General features: G+C 35.9%; 1 protein-coding gene across 1 annotated transcript in view; it reads right to left on the reverse strand.

Annotated features, from left to right (window-relative positions):
• LOC142342767 (uncharacterized) overlaps nt 1-18657 on the reverse strand; it is a 20780-nt gene extending 2123 nt beyond the window's left edge. The window contains exons 1-5 of the mRNA XM_075394312.1: nt 18373-18657; nt 16593-17889; nt 14082-14512; nt 12810-12997; nt 1915-2740 (exon numbers count right to left, since the gene is read on the reverse strand). Coding sequence (XP_075250427.1) covers nt 1915-2740; nt 12810-12997; nt 14082-14512; nt 16593-17877 — 2730 coding nt within the window. The 5' untranslated portion in view covers nt 17878-17889; nt 18373-18657. The remainder of the gene's footprint in view (nt 1-1914; nt 2741-12809; nt 12998-14081; nt 14513-16592; nt 17890-18372) is intronic.
• Between the last annotated feature and the right edge of the window lie 49 nt (nt 18658-18706).

Genomic DNA, 18706 nt, shown 5'->3' on the forward strand with positions numbered 1-18706 from the left:
TATGGTACAGTTGGTACAGTTCATATGTAAGCTTCTTCTAAGAAAGTTCTGACATGCTGGTTAAATGGAAAATTGCTATGTTTTCCCACAAAATACCTGTTTTAGGTCATACTACTAATTGTATCCTTCTATTTAATTAATTAGTGTTTGTTTTTTTCAACTATTCTATGGGAATTAATTAATTTTGATTTTCAACTTAATATTTATATAAAGACGTTTTAGCTTCACAATTTCACGAGTGTAAAGATTTGTGAGAATTGATAATTACACCTTGGGTGACCCTAGGGGTATAAAATAACCGCTTTTTAACTAAGCCTACCTGGCATAAAATTATCTCATGACCGATTGTTCATTTTTGTTGTGCTAAGCATAACTCGAATTACTCATCAGTTGATGAATATCTTAAACTAAAACTTCATAGTCTTTGAGTTGTGGTGATAATATACGATTTGTTCCTTATCCATTAGACTCATTTCATTTTCTATGTTGTTCATATTTTCACATTTTTAAGTGAATGCCCCCTTTTTTGTTAGACTTAATTGCTATTTTACTTAGAGCAAAGAATGACCCCATTATTTCATTTTCATTTTTGTTTCAATTTAATAGTTTGACTTCAAATAATCGATTTTTCTTAGTTTTATTGTTGACATTGACACAACATTTGCAAAAAACAGTTTGAGTGCTGTGATTTTGAAACTCTTATCCACTTATCCATTTAACAAAATAAATTTTTATGTGCGCTATTCACATCCATTCGTATCAAACATTTTTGAAAAATAAATTGCAGTACATCAACATGATAAGTATTTGTTTGTATATTTTCAATAAGCTGGTCATATTTTGAGAAATTGATCAATTTATTAAAAATTTGTTAATTAGTGTATAAATTGGAGTTTTAGAAATTATGTGTCTCCCCTCCACTGTGGAAATAGGCCCATATCACCATTACTGACTTTATTTTTTCTCAAGTAAGATGACTTTTAAAAGTTATAATCTCGAGGTTACTGCAAAAAGTTTTAAATGTTCAAAAAAGAGTTGTTGATAATTTTTTGCACTACCTTCGAAGAGAATGGTATCAAAATGTGCTGCCAATTCTAGTTTTCAAAAACTACAGTGACGCTAGTGAACCCGAAGTTTAGCCATTCTATAGGGTCATCGTAGTTTTTTCCCTCGTATAAGGAGGACTCACTCAAAAGTCAACTGTTGGCCAATCTGTTTGGTAAACTTAGGCCTACCTGTATTTTCCGTTTTGAAAAACAATATTTCAATGTTAGTGGTATTGTTCATAAAAATACACAGCATAGTCTTTGTCAAAAGCTAGTTACATAATTTGAGGACATTTAGACACTATTGACAAAGCTTAAGAAATAATTGGAAGATATTTCTTTTTAATTTGGCCGTATGTTGTAGCCCATAAGAAAACGACGATTCCGTTGTTCATTAGTGGCATCAACATAATGCTGATTCGAGTAGTCGCAGAGACTGCCCAATCGGAGGTTTGAGGATAACCGTAAGCAGCATGAACAAGATGAGTCCCATTTGAAATCTGCCAATTTGGTTTTGTGCCTACATCATTTGCATTGTGTACTTGCATTGTGAATTCAAGAGTTTTGTTGTCGACTTCAAGAGAATTTGGGACTCAACTTAGCGCTGCATAAGGGCAGAAATTTCTGATATCTCAACAAAAATTCATCGGATTTGCCGGAGATCCTTTAAAGCCAAATTATTGTACTCGTTTCAGAAATAAAATATTTGCTATCCTATTATCGAAGATATAAAAAAAATTATCATTAGTGTGGTATACAGTCATTGGTTACTATAGACAAGATAATCTGCTGAAGTTAACTGCTATATAATGCTTTCTCAGGTACCTATCAAGAAACCTACAATTAAGATCAACACTGGAAACAATACCTCTTCGGGTTCAATCTGTTGTCGTTTCTCGTTCAACATGTCGAACACATCGGAGTCAGAACTTGAAGAAATATTCATCACGTTCATTTCTGAATCACCTTTGCCACTCACCACACCTTCATTTTGAGCACCACCCGACCATTTTAATGTTCCAGAATCTTCTAGAATTTTGTTCACTTTGTCTTCAATACTACTCGTTTGCTTTTTCACATCCACTGGCTGTGAGTCAGTATGGACAGATTTTTTTCCACTATGAATACGTTGAATGAATTCTTCACTTTGCTCTTGTTTTTTCAACTCTTTCTTAAGTTGTTCAAGTCGTATCCGAGTTTGTTCTTCTTTCAACCACATTTCCTGATCCTTTTGTATCAATTGTTGATTTGCAAGTCTCTTGTTGCTGCTGCTCAAAGAATCATTTTCAATTTGAAGTTGCTTCAAGACAGTTTTACTTGCAATTCGAACGTTACCAATTGAAGAAATGGGTTCGACCTTGCTAGGAGATACCGGATTTTCACTTGACATGCTTGCAGCATTGGGTGACTCAGTATGACCGTCCGTGACCTCTATTTCACCTTTATTGCTACCGTTTGAACTAATGACCTGTTCTTGTTTGCCTCCAGACGATGTGGGTTCGCTTCCGTGACGTGAACCGCTTTTGTCCTGGAGTGAACTTCGTTGAGATAATTGTTGATGTTGGCTTATTGTGTCGATGCTTTGTTCTGCAACTTCGATTTTCTGTTCAAGCTTGTAAAGACGTTTCTTCAGCTGGAATTCTGCCAGTTGTTCTTGCTCAATATCTTCCTCTTCTATTGAAGGGTTTAACTTCCTGATAAAACATAGGAATCTGTTAGTCATTTGTACTAATTGAAACCGATAAAATAGCACATTTGGAAAAGGAAATAATGAATAGTTCTTAGCTAAGGTAACAAAAAAATATAAATCTTTGCAGGGTAGAAAATTTAAAATTGCGGCCTAGGCAAAAATTTAAGTGGAGTCGTCGACGTTCAAGGCAAAAATTTAGGCATGATTTGAATCTCTGCCCAATTATTCGAACAAAAGAAGAAAAATTGGCGATGCGCATAGTTGTTTTGATTATGAAAACTGTCATTTGAAATATTAATTGATCGTTACTTAGATTATTCAAAGTTACAACTCCGACTGAGACAAATCAAGCTTGCTAGCTCTTTCACTCCCACAACAGCAGCGCCGATTCTACCAACCAAATTAAGTTTTATGCCAAAACCAAATTCGAGCGTCAATGAAGTGTAGAATAGGCGTGCAATGCACAAAACGAAGAGGAAATGCTCATTTTGTACTTTTGGAAAAATATTAGATGTCCTTGGAGAGAACGCTGTCCCTTGCCACGGCCCAACTAACATGGTATCTTGATCAAACGCCAAAGAAAAAATTTCTTTTGTGTGCACCGCAGCTAACTTCTCATTCGTATCAGAAGAAACGAAGCTATTAATCCAGACCAATTCTACGCCACGAAACATAAAGTCTAGTTTCAATGCAGTTCAACAGGCAACTCTGGACGTTAACATTAACCTCACCGTTGTTCTACTTTCAGATGTGGACACGATAACTGGTATCACACCATTAGCATTCAAAGACAGAAAACTTTAGCAATATTTAATCAGATTGAAGGAAAGAGGCGGTCAGTTTATTCCACTAGCTTCCAGAGACTTACACGAAAAGTTGTTAACGATTAGCTTTAATTGCAATACGATGCAGAGGTATACCCCAAAATTTCCGCCTGAGTAGAATTGGCTCGAAAATTAAATACATACAGTGAACGAAATTAGGAGACATCCTTTGTATCTAACTTTTCGCAAAAGTGGTTCCGCCAATTTGGCAAAATAAAAGAACATTCGGTGCAAAAGTAGGTAACAAATCTTGTAGCACGTTTCCGCTCAATTTAGGTATCTATTATTCGCGCGCATTTTGAGCATGCAAAAAGCACTTTAATAAAGATTTAATTAAAGCTTTCAAATCTTTAAATAGCTTTCAAAGTGCTTTAAATACATGCAACCACAAAAACCGATTTTTCCCGAAAAATTCCTCGCACAACAATAGCTTTGTATATCAATGTGTGACTGGCCGAGTTTAATAAGTAGTAATAAATAGTACTAATAAGTAGTAATAAGTAGTAATAAAGTACTATAAGTAGTAATAAAGTAGTAATAAAGTACTACTAATAGTAATAAGTTAGGCTTAATTAAATAAGTAGTAATTAAGTTAGGCTTAATTGCGGATTATATGCGAAATCGAGCTACATTGCGCGCGAAAAATCGATACACAAATGGAGCGGATGCGTGATACAACTTGCGCGAAAAATAGGTTATTAAGTTTGTACTTGTATTTCGCGGCTAAAATTAGGACACTTTTGCGAACACGGGATACGATATTCCCTTCCTTTTTGCCGTTTTCTGCTAAAGTAGCTATTTTCCGCAATATTGTTCCACTTTCAATATATTAACATAGTAAAAACAAACACGAGATACATACATCGGGCATATCTGCCCGTGGCGATTTGGGTATACCTCTGCATCGTAATGTGCGTATTGCAGAAGTTTCCAATCTGCAGGGCTGTCGACAAACTATAGGTTTTGCTCAGAAAATTTCCATTTGTGCCAAGCACGGTTTCGCTACCATGTGGAATGCTGCTAAAATGCCGAGTTTAAAATCAGGAACAATTGATTGAGATAAAATTTTTACATCTACGAGTTCTTGGCTCACTCAACTAAGGGTAGTAGCCTAGTACATTTTGAGATCCCTTGAGAAGGAAAATTTGTAAAGGTTCTTTTTTTGTTCGTTTAAGCAACGCAAAGAGTGGTGATATCAAACAAATAAAAAACTCAAGATTAAAAAACAACTACGGCATCTCAAATAGCAGTGGAGCACGGGAAAAATGGGACGAATTGTTTGAGTTGTTATTGCAAGTGATTAGCGAAAATAAGTTTTTTTACGTGTTGTTAAGGAACCCAAAAGTGAATCAAATAAACCTATGACCAAGCTACATTGCTCATTCAAATAAAATTTAAAACAAACTGAATTATTTATTCACAGAATTGTGTCTAGACGTTTGTTGTTTTTTTTTGTATTATTGGGGCCATTGGAGATAGCTCTTCAAATGGTTCATCACAATATTACAATTATTTTTTAGATATTGCAACAATCATAGTTATTTATCTCGTTAGAAAAAACACATCAAAGAGACACGAGACCAACTAAAAGTAAGCCAGAGATGACTTTTTAGGCGAAATATTTTCCAACAAAATAAATTTTCACTCACCACCTGAACCCCGGATAAAACCTACAGAACAAAGAAACTTAAAAATAGAAATCAAAACTAAGCCAACGTTATCGTTTATAAATTTCTAACAGCTCTTTCGGCGGCTAGCTCAATTCATTCTAATTGCGCTCGCTAAAGTTGAAAAATCTGATGTACATGAGGTCATTTAACTGTATTTAGTTGTGAATAGTCAATACAAATATATAGTTGAAAGATGGGTTGTTCATATTTTTAAATTTTCTGCAGATAGGTTTCTTTTCCCCACAACTTAAAATAGGTTCCCAGCCGCTATATTCAGCGACTTTTCAAAACTCTAAATATTCGAAAATTAATTTCTTCGAAAAGAAACTAGTTGGCCTCTGGAACCTCTCAACAAATCACAGTTTACGTAGGTTACTCTATTGATTAGACAGACATAAATGGTGTCACACCAGCAGCATTTAAAGACAGAAATCTTGAGCAATGTTTTAACAGATTGAAGTAAAAAGGCGGCCAGTTGATTCCCTTAGCTTTCAGAGACTTACAGCAAAATTTTTAAGCGCTTAATTTTGATTGCATATTTCAGAAGTTTTCAATCAGCAGGGCTGTCAACAAATTACAAGTTTTGCCCAGAACATTTCCATGTGTGCATGCGCGGTTTCGCTACCGTGTGAATTGCTGCTGAAATGACCATTTTAAAATCAAGATTAATTGATTGAGGTAAGTTACTTACATCTACGAGTTCTTGGCTCACCCAAGTAAGAGCAGTAAATTAGTACATTTTGACATTCATTGAGAGGGGACAATTGGCATAGGCTTTTTTACTGTTCGTTTAAGTAACGCAATGAGCGGTGACACAAAACCAACGAAAAATTCAAGATTAAAAAAGCAAATAAGGCAGCTCAAATAGCAGTGGAGCACGGGCTTTTTTGTTTGAAGATGAGAAATCTAGGAGGCGCTTTAGCTGTCGAACGAACTGTTCTATTTGAATTTTTACTTCAAAAAAGGCACTGACTGCCAACCGGTGGATGTTCCCTTTGCTATTTAGGGAATTAGACTAATAGACTTGAAATCTTAGGATAAAAATGGGACGAATTGTTTGAGTTATCACTGCACGTGATAAGCAAAGAAGAGTGATTTTTAAGGTATTGTTGAGGAACCCAAAATTTAATCAAATAACCCTATGATCAAGGTACATTGCTCATTAAAAAAATTAAAGCAAATTGAATTATTATATTGAATATTTATTCTTGAAATTGTGTCTGGACGTTTGTTGTTTTTATTGTATTATTGGGGCCAATGAAGATAGCTCTACAAATAGTTCTTCACAATATTACTTTTTTTAGATATTGTGACAATCATAGTTATTTATCTCGTTGGAAAAGACCTTATCAAAGAAAAACGAGACAAACTAAAAGTATGGCAGAGATGGCTTTTTAGGCAAAACATTTTCCAACACAATAACTTTTGAAGTTTGTTACCCACCGCCTGAACCCCGGATAAAACCTACAGAACAAAAAAATTTAAAATGGAAACGAAAAGTAAGCCAACGTTATCGTTTTATTAAATTTTAACAGCTCTTTCGGCGGCTAGCTTAACTCATTCTAATTGCACCTGTTGAAGTTGAAAAATTTGATATACAGGAGGTCATTTAAATGTATTTGGTTGTGAATAAACAATATACATACATTGTAAAAAGATGGGTTGTTCATATTTTTGAACTTTCTGCAGATAGGTTTTGTTTCCCCACAACTTTTTTCAGCGACTTTTCGCTGAAAAAAGTTGTGGGGCGGCTCGGTAATGTGCAATGGCACATAAGGTTCCGACCCCGCCCACATAAGGTTGCAATGGCACATAAGGTTCTTTGATGAAATCAACAAAGAACAAGTTAATTTCATCGAAAAGGAGCTAGTTGGCCTCTGGAACCTCGCAACACATCACAGTTTAATTAAGTCACACTAATCGTTTTACAGACATTCTATAGGATATAAAACCAATTTAAACAAGGCGGCTCGGTAATGTGCAATGGCACATAAGGTTCCGACCCCGCCCATCCACAATTTTGGCATAATTGTCTACCAAATGAGGAACAGATAGAAAAACCCAAAAATTATTTTTTGCGAATCCCAAAAAAGCCCAAGTCTTTTTCAAAAAATTCTGTATGAACGATAAGGTAACCTCCAAAACAAATAACTCAGTGGAGTAAAAATTGATGCATTAGATTGCTGTAATATGTCAATATTAAGAAAGCGAGTCAAAACGAACAGCAAAATCAAACAACAACAACAACAAACATTAATTATATCAAAAAATTTATGTCCCTCTTAAAAACTAAATTTAATAAAAAAAGTCAACATACCGTCAGATAAACCTGAAACTAAACAAAAATAACTTATAAATCACCAGAAAACATATGCGACCAGTCCATAAAAAGGTTTGGTAACAATTATACAAAAAAGAACAAAAACAGAAAAGTAAAAAAATTAACTTATTTTTTTGAAACAATTAACTTCAAAGTAATAAATACCATTAGGAATAAATTAATATTACCACAAATTTGCTACTACCACTGCTTCTATAGAAGGGCATTAGGACCTGACCTTATTCATTTTTTAGAGCGGCTAAAAAGAACAACAAAGAACAAACAAAAATTCAATTGAAACTTGCCAGAAAACGCTGTCAAAACCGTCAAGCCAAATTTTGGCACTCAAAATATATTTGATTGCGCCTTCTTCAAACAGCTATAATGTAGTACGTGGCCATTCATTAGTAAGACTAGGTAACAAGTAGACAAAAAAGCGAAGTGCTAAAGTATGTAATACTTTTAATTTTTTTTTTCGAAACAAAATTACATTCAATGTCATGAAAGGCATTAAATACAAAAAGAGCTATTTAAATATCGTCGTTTTTTCATGAAAAGGAAACCCTCGAGACCTGTAATTATCCAGAATATTTCTTGCATCTACAAAAAGAACGTCAAATATGACAAAATTCAAATTAATTTAATTTTTTTTGTGAAAAAGCGGTGTCGAAGCCAGTAAGGTCATAACAAAATCTTTATAAAAAAGATTTTGGGACACCAATCCCTTTTATTCCCTTGACACCCATAATGTCATATTTGACCTGTAATCAACTAACGAGATTAGGTAACAAAACGAAACATAAAAAGAACAAAATTGCGAAGTTAAAAAAGTTTTTTTTTAATTTTGGAGAACGATGGGTTTGAAAGTCATAAAAGCCATCAGCTATCTGCTAATATCAGAATATCTGTTTTTCTATTCTTCCATGAAAAGCCAATGAAAGCTATCACTATACAGGAAATTTCATACGACCGAAACGACAAAGTATAAATGACAGTTAAGACAAAATTAAAAAATTCAATTGATTTCTTCAAGAAAGAGGCGTCGAGGCCATTAAAACGATGATTTATATCTTTCAGGATTTTAATATGTTCAATTGTGCTTTAATTTGAATGCTAATAACGTGACAAGAGAACTGTCAATAATGTGATAATGTGACAAAATTAGAAAACGTGAAAACTGGCAAATTTCAAAACAAACAAAAATCTAAAATCTTGTAGTATCAAAGCCAGAAAACAATAATTTCAGGCTTAAAACTGCAACCGAGAATAAATGTTATTTCAGTAGAAAGAAGAAGCAGTCTTTTTTTGCTGACACTAAGCTGGAAGTTGAACAAATTAAGAGAAAAATAGAGGAAAAGTTAATTAAGCCATTATTTATTGAAAAGTCAATTATTTTTAAAAAAGAAACGACCATAAATTTTCAATTAAAAAATTAAATGCTTTAGCTTGGAGCTGTTTCGCAAGCGAATTGGTTGGACCTATCACTCCTGAGCTTTGATTTGATATGTTCTGTTCTTTATTATTAAAAAAAAAGTCTTTTTTTTTTAAAAAAAAAGATCGACTGATTACAACCCGATTTTTTTTGGATTGTAACAGTCCAAGAATGGCCCAAAACTACCCCTGTTAATACTTATTGTCCGTTAAGAACAATTGATTTTTCGAATGTTGTAGATATAGATAATTTCTGAGTTGAAACTCAAAATAAATTTTGCATTTTTGATAATCAACGAGTAAAGTTAGCAAAAAACGGCAAAGTTTTAACTACAAGGCACTCTCTGCGGACTGTGAAGTAAAAATAGCCCCCCTCTGAGTCTACAAAGATTGTATGAGTGTTGTTTGGGGGTGTAATGTAGGCAAATTTAATCAAATTGGACTAAAGTAGCTTATTTCGTGCTGTTGTTGATGAAAAAGGCTAAATTTTGAAATGTTTATCCAGATTTTTTGACCAAAAAATTAAATCAAAACAATCAAAAATGCTTGTTCGTCTTCAAAAATAAAATCAACGACACTATTCTTAAAAATTATAACAAATTTTAGCAAAATTGACGAAAATTTAGGCAAAAATTCCGGAAAATGTGAATAAAAACAACGTGAATTCACTCTTCTTTTCTCAGAAGTTTAAGCCTCGATAACTCCCTGTAGAAAACGAAAATTAAAAAAATCTTTTTAATTCCATATTCTACGCTGGACGAGCTTTCTAATGATACCAGTCTCAACTCTCTACGATGAATATATCGAGCGGCGAAAATTCACGGAACAAAAAAAAACCAGTTGAGTATATAGTTCCTCCCCCCTCAAGAGGGTCGGAACAAAAAATCTGACACAATTATCAATGAGACATGAGAAATTATAAACAAATGCAATTTTTGCTCAGCAGTCTTTTGAATCTGGTTTAATCGTAAGCAAAAAGTTTAAAGATCATGCTGAACAGACACAACAACATTGATATTGCTTTTTGGATTTCATTTTGGCCTGCGTATAATCGCATTCATTCACATGGACTACACCCTATTAACTCGGTTTTTTTCCATCAGCATCAAAGGCATTGAACTCTCACGTTCGCTTCAGCGCAGCTAATGCCTCAAAAAAACCAACCAAAACGTTTTTTTTTTCAACGTTTATTACGGTAAACTTAATTGGAAAATTAAGGGCCTTTGAGAGATGTACGTATGTTTTCTCCGCGGTCAGTAATTATATAAAATTCAAGCAATCAGCGCTGGAACAAAACTGGCTTGTATAAACACATGCACACACAAATGCAGAAAAAGATATATATATATATATATATATATATATATATATATATATATATATATATAAATAGAGAGAAAGAGAAGAGAGAAAAGGGCAAAGAGAGGAAAAAGTTTCACAACTTCAAACCTTCTATCATTTTTTGTTCAACAATCCGGTATATGGCGTACACTTCGTTCGAGCGTGATATACAAAAAGAATGAAAGATTCTGTCGGTGAAACAGTTGAAACAATTGTTTTGTTTATAATATTCATTCAATTTTTTGTGATGCATACGTCACAGTCGCCAAAAATAGCTGATATCTAAAATTTCCCACTGCAATGGCTCACGAAAAGAGGATTAGCAGATCTCTGAAGAATTTCAGGAGTTTTGATAACTTATAGACGACTTTTTTAAAAAATATTGGCTGGTTTTCGCAAATTCAAAAAAAATTTTAAAATGATGTAAAATGAATAGAAAGCTTTATGAGCCACATCAAGTTTCAAAAGTTTGAAGGATATTGATTCTTCTGCAAGTTCCTCAATTTTGCTAAAGATACGATGGAGGCTCATATAATTTTACAATAACAATATTTTTGAATGGTTTTAAAAGACTTCAAAACTTAGAGAAAAAGCATACGCACGCATTTCTGAGTTCTGCTTTTACGAAAAGGCCTTCAAGACTCGATTCTAGAACCAGATAATTTGGCAGGAGCGCACATTATTCTCTGATAAATGTTGGGAGCCTTTCAGTAAAAAACTCGCTGTTAGGCAGGTCGCCACCCATAAAGTCTGATTATAAGTCTGATTAGTCCCCCAGTCAAAATTGACCAACAAAAGCAAAAGAACAAAGCGATTTAAAAAATGAGAGAAAAGTTTCAGAACAAATTTAACCGCTTATTTTTATACCAATTTTAAAACACTAACGTATTTTTGGCGATATAGCTTTAATGTTATGTAGTCCGGGTGACCTCTATTGAATATCAATTTATAAGCCACATACACTCTCTATAGTAAAAAAAAAAACGAGTACAATTGTCGGTTTTACTGAATGAGGTGAGTCATGTGTGTCATTTTTATCACTTGTTTGATGAACCTAGAAACTCATATAAATGCATTAACTGATGACGTCAACTACCCCAGGCGAGACGGGATGGTTATCTCGCAAGATCTTGTAAGAGTCTTGTAAAAAAGGGTTATGTTGCAAGACGAATAATTATCTTGCAAGATCTCGCAAGGAGATGACTATTTTGCAAGATCTTGCAAGATGAACGGTTAGCTTGCAAGATTCTTGCAAAAAATCAAAGACCCCAAATAATGAATAAATTAAATATGAGATCAACCAGTTATGTATAAAACGTTGCTGAGTTGAATTTTTGTCGAAAATGAAGTGCATTTGAAAAACAAAAACTACACACTAAATAAAAGTAAGGTAAACTATTTGATAACGTATTTGAAATATACGTTTCCACAAAAATAGTTCAATGATCATTTCAATGGTTCATTTTGTCAAAACCAAGTGTGAATTAATTTTTAAGCACTGAGAAATGTCATAAAAAGCATCCAGTGGCTTTCAGCTTATGATATATATTGTTTTAGTAGACTTTTTTTTCTGCAAATAACAATTTCTGTGCGTCCATTCATTTTGAATGATCATTAGGTAGCAAATGTCAGTAGTCAGTTGATAGTGAGAAAACACATAAGTCATGCAACAACTTCAACCATACGTTTCCTGTTGCGATAACATAAGTTTTCAGTCTATGACTAGGTCTCTAGGATGTAGGACGTTTTCTTGCGCTAAAAATGGTTATTTTGCAAGATCTTGCAAACCGAATGTTTATATTGCAAGATCCTTGCAAGTCGAATGGCTATTTTGCAAGATTCTCGCCCGACGATTGCTATCTTGCAAGATCTTGCAAGAAAATCTTGCAAGACGATGCATCGTCTTGCAAGATCTTGCAAGAATCTTGCAAGATCCTGCAAGATAACCATTCGATTCCGACTGGGGTACGCAAGAGAAGCTGCTGAATGGGAGAAGTCAACAAAAGGGCTCCTTAACTTTAGTGCGTGTGCAATTACTTTTAATAAAAACAACAAATCGAAAATGAACGCAAAAAAAGCTGCTGGACACGATCTGTAAGACAATCTAAACAGTTGGAAGAAATGCTTAAAAATCCTTGACCTGGTTGACAGACCAATTAAAAATTACGATCCAAGCATACAAAAAAAAACATTTCCATAGAGTTCAGATGTACAAAAAAAGCGTAATTATACTGTGTATATTTTTGGCGTTTTTGGAGTTGAGAACCAACATTTCCTATATGGAAAACTCATACGTGAGAGAAAAATAAAACATTTAGGGGGAATAAAAGGGCAGCTGCAAGCAAGCCGCTGTTTGTGTAATATTTTTCCCTTGCAATCAATGAGAAACGAAATATTATTATTATAATTATCATATTTCAGGTAGTGTGCACTATTGCGGTTCTCAAATAAGTCGCCATAATTCGAATGGCATGTTGCTCGCCTTACTTGTTATGCTTCATTTGTAGTACAAAAGCGTGTTGATCTGCCATCTGTTCAGCTGTGATTTGTGCCTTGTGTCTGAGAGTATAGAGTGCCAGCTGCAACTGCTGTGCTTTTAGAGCGGCGTCTTTTGACTTAATCTGCTCCTTCTTCATCCCTTTTTCCTTCTGACTCTTCTCCACCGCTTTTGACACCTACAATGAATCCTTTTGTTTCCCGAATAAAAATGACGGGAAAAATTTTACGATTCTTGACCCCCTCACCCAGCTTGTGTGCACATTAATCGCACCCCCAAGTGCACGTGCCATGTCTTACATAATGATCATTATGTAATGGTAAGTGCTCTAGAATTGAGGGATGCATAAGGTACTCCCAGGTACAGTTTCCAGACGGATGTGACCTCTGATCAGACACAAGTTGAGAGCATACGGTGCGTTTCCGCCAGACCGAAATTACAGGGTCTGCAAATGGGTTCGAGCGAACAAAAGTCGGGTCTTTCCCATTATAGCCCTCATGAAAAATTATAATCCCCATTATTGTATTATTATCATGATTGGGGGGAGGGGGGGGGGGGGGGGCTGTAACGCGAAAGACCCCAAAAATCTGGCCATTGATATGATTTTGGTCTGATCAGAGGTGACTTCCGTCTGGGATGCTCATCGGAGAAAACTTCCAGCGCACGTCAAATGCACACGCACACAAATTTTCGAGCGCACAAAAGTTTGATCAGAGGTTACTATGGCGTGCAATGGTCTGATCTGAGGGCACAGATGGAAAAGAGCCTCAAAATGTTATATGCAATTGGAATTTGGTGGGATAGTTACAAGATAAGTTACGGTACTCTGCTTTAAGTCACAGGAAACTTTCGGCCGATAAATAAAACAGCAACTCATGGTTTGGGGAGGAAAGTAACCCTGCTCACAAAACGAAGATTCTCAAAATTCATGGGCACAACTACTGACTATTTACGCAGGAACTTCTGGTATTTGAAGTTCTGGCTTTGTAAACTTTAGGCATTTTGAAACCAAATAAAGTCCACGTACTTATTTCTCAAGGAAATCAATGATCGCCATTTAAAAAGATTTTAAACTTTGGGGTTCGACCAGAATTGAAATGTGATGATCAGCAAACCCGATGACCAGAATAATTTTGAACAGCAAAAATATAGGAAAAGTAATCAGAATTTTGAGGACCAAAAACAATATGCAACTGAATTGTTCAAATGGATTGCTGAATCAATTTCAAAAAACAATTGATAATCAATAGAAAATATCTTACCTTTTGTATTTCCCTTATGGTTTTCTTATCATACGGTGACAAGTATCCATTCTTTTTCCCATTTCTGCTGTAAATGGACTCCAAATCTTTAAAATCCTCTGACAATTTAGACTCATCAGCATCTTGAACCGAAAATGATCTTTCAGAATTGCGGACAAACGATGTTTCCATCGATCTGTTTCCTCTAACAGACGACCGCGGTTGAGATCTGTAACTTGTACTCTGGTCTCGGAAGGAATACGCCGCAGATTGGCGAGTGGAACTTCTTCTGGCAGTTGTGACAGGTCTCGCTGATGTAGGCTGTGACATCCGGGAGGTCTCCATGACTGAGAAACTAGTGCACATGGATTTGAGTTGTCTATTATTGCATTTTTCACAGTTACTCACTTCTGATGTCAGGTAATCAATTTGATTGTTGTGCATCTGACGAACTAAACGGAATGTCTTCAATCGGTTAGTTTAAAGGAAGAATCCACAAAGGTTTAAAGTCATGGAAATTGAGTTTCTATAGATACTAAATAAGCAGTCGAGAAAATGTTTTAAAGGAGATGATTTCATATGAATAAACTGGTACCTTTAATTGCCGGGTCAAAACTCTTCCTAAATTTTCTTCCTATTTTTAAGCAGGAGGGGGGGGGGGCAAATTATTCAAGAAGGAGGGGACAACTTCTCCAGGTCGTAAAATTATGCGAATATGACTGCAAATGGTGGATTTTTGAAGAACCGCCCGGAGGCCAGAGTTCTGACTAAGCTGCAATGTGCTGCGGCAGGAAGCCTTTTGGAAAATTACCCCTCCTAACTGGAAAACGTTAAAGCCAGACCAGCACGGCTGTTATCTGCTTGGGTGGGGATTATTTTATATTTGCCTTACTCAAACCTAATCGTTTCATTTAGACTCAGATTTAATTTCGAATAATTCATTTAGAAATCTTTATAGCTCACTCCAGTAGGTCATCTAGCGTTGATATTTGATGTTCCCGTGCTATTTATAGTAGGGCATTTCTAACCATAACATGTCTGTTAGTCGCAATATAATATGAACAATAATATCTCAACATATTTATTATAACACAACTGTCATTCAAATGGCGCGAATATATCTGTATAAGTAATGATTGCTTTGCAAATATAATTCGGATCAATCAGAAATTTAAATAAACTTAAAAATAGAATTGGTATGCCAGACCTCGGCCAACAAGCGTGAACACACCCCCCCCCCCCCCATGGCAGCTGTTAACTTTTCTCTGTCCACTTTGAGAGACAACAAGAGATTTTCAAGAGTTTCTTGTGCTGTGCGTACCTGTAAATGCTTGTATGGTTGTTAAATATTAGATTACAAAACAGTAGTTTATACCCGCATTCATCATCAAAGTTGCAAGAACCCAGGGTACAATTTTGTCGTTTGCTAAAACTTGCGGCAACTTAGTTTAAAAGATTTGAAATAAGAGTTGAAGAAGTTAAAATCTTTTTTTTTGCTTTAAACTTGTTATCCTAATTTAGGAAAAGAAAATTTGGGCTAAATAATTAGACTTAATTACTTTTAACACTTGAACCAAACCGCTATAAATAGTCGGCTGCTTCGCTACCGGAGACTGAGGCGTTTAGTTTATTTCAACTCCTGTTTATTATTAAGAAGAAAACTTTTCTTTCACTTATCTGCAAAATTGTACTCTTAACTTTAATTTCAAATGAAATTCAACATTTTTGTACGTTTTGGTTCTTTTTAAATACCTTAGAACAAAATCTTAGCCCCCTGACGGCTCGTCCCTCAGCATTCGGGCGCAAACACCATCGTTTAATGGTACTAAATCCCTCTCGCAAATTAGATATTGTTCTAACATATACGTCTGGCACGATTGAACTCATCTATGACAGGGAAGCAAAATTTTTGGCATCGAATGTCACAAAAACTGAATATAGAGATATGACTTTTACAGTGAATTATGAAAATGAACTCAATAAATTTGAGCTAAATAACAAGAGAAAGGGTTGGGTGTTAAACGGTTACGGACCGTTTACAGCAGCCCCAATTAAAGTATTAGTGGGGTTGCAATGATATCACTTTTTGAGATTTCTTCCCATTGAACACACACTTGTGCATTATTTTGCCCCTATTTGGCGATCCATTGTAGTTCAAACAAAGGTACGAGTTTTTGATCTGCATTCTTCTAGAATAATTGTGATTACGGACAATTTCTTAGTGACCCCCCCCCCCCCCACCTCATGCACAGCTTTGAGTGCGGTTTTGTTCTAAACGGCTGAGTTTATAAGTAATGCCTAAATAAATAAGGGATCTTTTCCGTTTATGCCCCCCCCCCAGCTTAGTGGGCGCATATAATTTTGCACCCCCAGAGGCACGTGCTTCTTTTTTACATAATGATTTACCATGTAATGGCACGTGCTCTTTAACTGGGGGAGCAAAACGTACTGGGGAGGCACAAACGGAATAGACCATAAATAAATATTACCTTGAATTGCTATAAAGGGAAACATGCATAACAGCGGACTCACTGTAGATCATGCTTTCTTGCACCTGGTTCCAAGTCTTCAAGTGATCAGGAAACACCTTGTCCAGTCTTCCCTCTATAAATTCATGACTCACTCGCCAGCAGTTATCCTTGTCCTCCTCAGATAGTGGTGGATTTTTACCCTCCAACGCTCTGATCTCAGCCTCCAGCTCGTTTATTCTCGATTTGAGTTTTTTCACTAAAATCTTCTGGTCAACTTGGTCGTTTCGCTTAGCAAAGTTGGCGACTAGAGCAACTCGTTGGGCAAAACGACATGTTGATATGGATTCACCCAAATTGCTGGTATCCAGGTGTAAATTGGCAATCATGGCAGTGACGCAATTGCCCCCCAAACTATCACGAAGTATCATAGTCAACTGCGAGTTTCGATAGGGTATGTGGAGTTTTCTGGTATGGGCTTTGTTGGTTCCACACAAGCGTTGTTCCAGTTGTAACGCTAAGATTACTTGTTCTAAATAGTGAAGAGATAAATTTATAGATTGAGCTTCGCGAAGAACTTTGCCTCGAGCTTTCGTTTTTGAAACTCTTTCAGAACCCGCCAAGTCCACAATATGCAATTTGGAAAACGTTTTTGTCTCAGATTGAACTTTCTGTGTTGTGAGATACAGAGTAAAAATACCGTGCGATCGAGACGAAATTAAGTTAGCGGAAGTTTCTGCAACTTGTCTGTTTGAAACTGCTCGAGCAAAAAGCTGCTGGGCTATTTTTTCTGTCGGTGCTGGGATACAGCTTAAGTTCTGGAAAAATGAAACACCCCCTCCACCCTCCCGGACAGCAATTCTGGGGAAACTGGAATGCCCATTTTTACCAACTACCGGGTTGAGTAAGTCGTAAGCCGCTTCTTGGTATATTTCAATATACGAAATCTGTATTTCTACATGCTCATCACGACGTTGTTCCAGACATTCGTAGATGTGAGATAATGAACGCTGCGATATTCCCAAATTTGAAAGGTCATTTTTCTTGCCTTCCACAGTGAAAGACTTGCCCGAAGCTGTTTGCCCGTATGCAAATATGGTAGCGTTGAAGCCCTGGATAAATTGATTGAGTAACCCGCTATCGCAGGCAATCTTGTTAAACACCTGTTCCTGATTGCAGCTTCTGTCGAACACGTGTGAGAATTGGAAGTCGTATGTGATTGGGTGATTGGTTGCACCGGTGACGGACAGTTCACTAAATTGGGCTGTGATGGACTTTTCGCCCAGAATGAAGAACTCGCTAGGGGTGACATCTGATCTGGGTCGTGCAAATACTTTGATATGGGCCATTTTGATGATGTTCTGGGTGAAGTTCCGGGTTCTTTTTCCGGGATTATTTTTTAAGAAAATCTAATTGTGGTGTTCAATTGATATTCAGGTACATGCGTACATAAATAGTAGCATTTTATTAAAGTAATAATTGGCTGAAAAAGCACGACAATCGTTAAGAGAACTACTAAAATAAGCCTTAGCAAAGAACTGTTAACATGATTACAGAGAGTTTGGATCCGCCTCCCCCGTACGCCACAACCCCCCCCCCCCCCGTTACAGAGCACGTGTCATTACATAGTAAATCTATGTAAAAATATGTCGTGTACTTTTGGTGGGTTCATAGGGGGGTCCAAATAGGCGCCCACTAAATTGCCCAGGCAGTAACCAAAATGAAAAAGTTGGAGGGGCTCTTACCCAAAACTAACTAAGATAGAATGATGAAGAACCCGTTCCTTTCAATATCAGCCCGTTCTGGTCTTCGGTACTGTGGGAAATATGCAAATGTCAACTAACTTTTTTGCGCGAATCTTGATATTAACAATCTGAGTTGGTGGTATCGATTATCTCAAGTCTTTTCAGCTTTATTATTGACAAGCAGCTTCACCATTGTATACGTCTCTCTATATTTGTTTCTTTATGACGTTCAAAATGTATGTGCAGTTGCAGTAAGCTACGAATAAATTAAGATGGTGTCTCTAAACTGCTTTATACCAAGGACAAAGATTTATGTAAAATGATGAATGAGTAATGGTACAGAAAAATTACATGAAAATAAAAGTTCTGCTGTTTTGTTTTTCAAGTAAATAAGGGTTTGTCGGATTTTTGCACGAGCCTTTGAACTTTGACG

The sequence above is a fragment of the Convolutriloba macropyga genome, chromosome 7, assembly GCF_964194025.1.
Source record: "Convolutriloba macropyga chromosome 7, txConMacr16.3, whole genome shotgun sequence".
In the NCBI taxonomy this organism is placed as follows: domain Eukaryota; kingdom Metazoa; phylum Xenacoelomorpha; order Acoela; family Convolutidae; genus Convolutriloba; species Convolutriloba macropyga.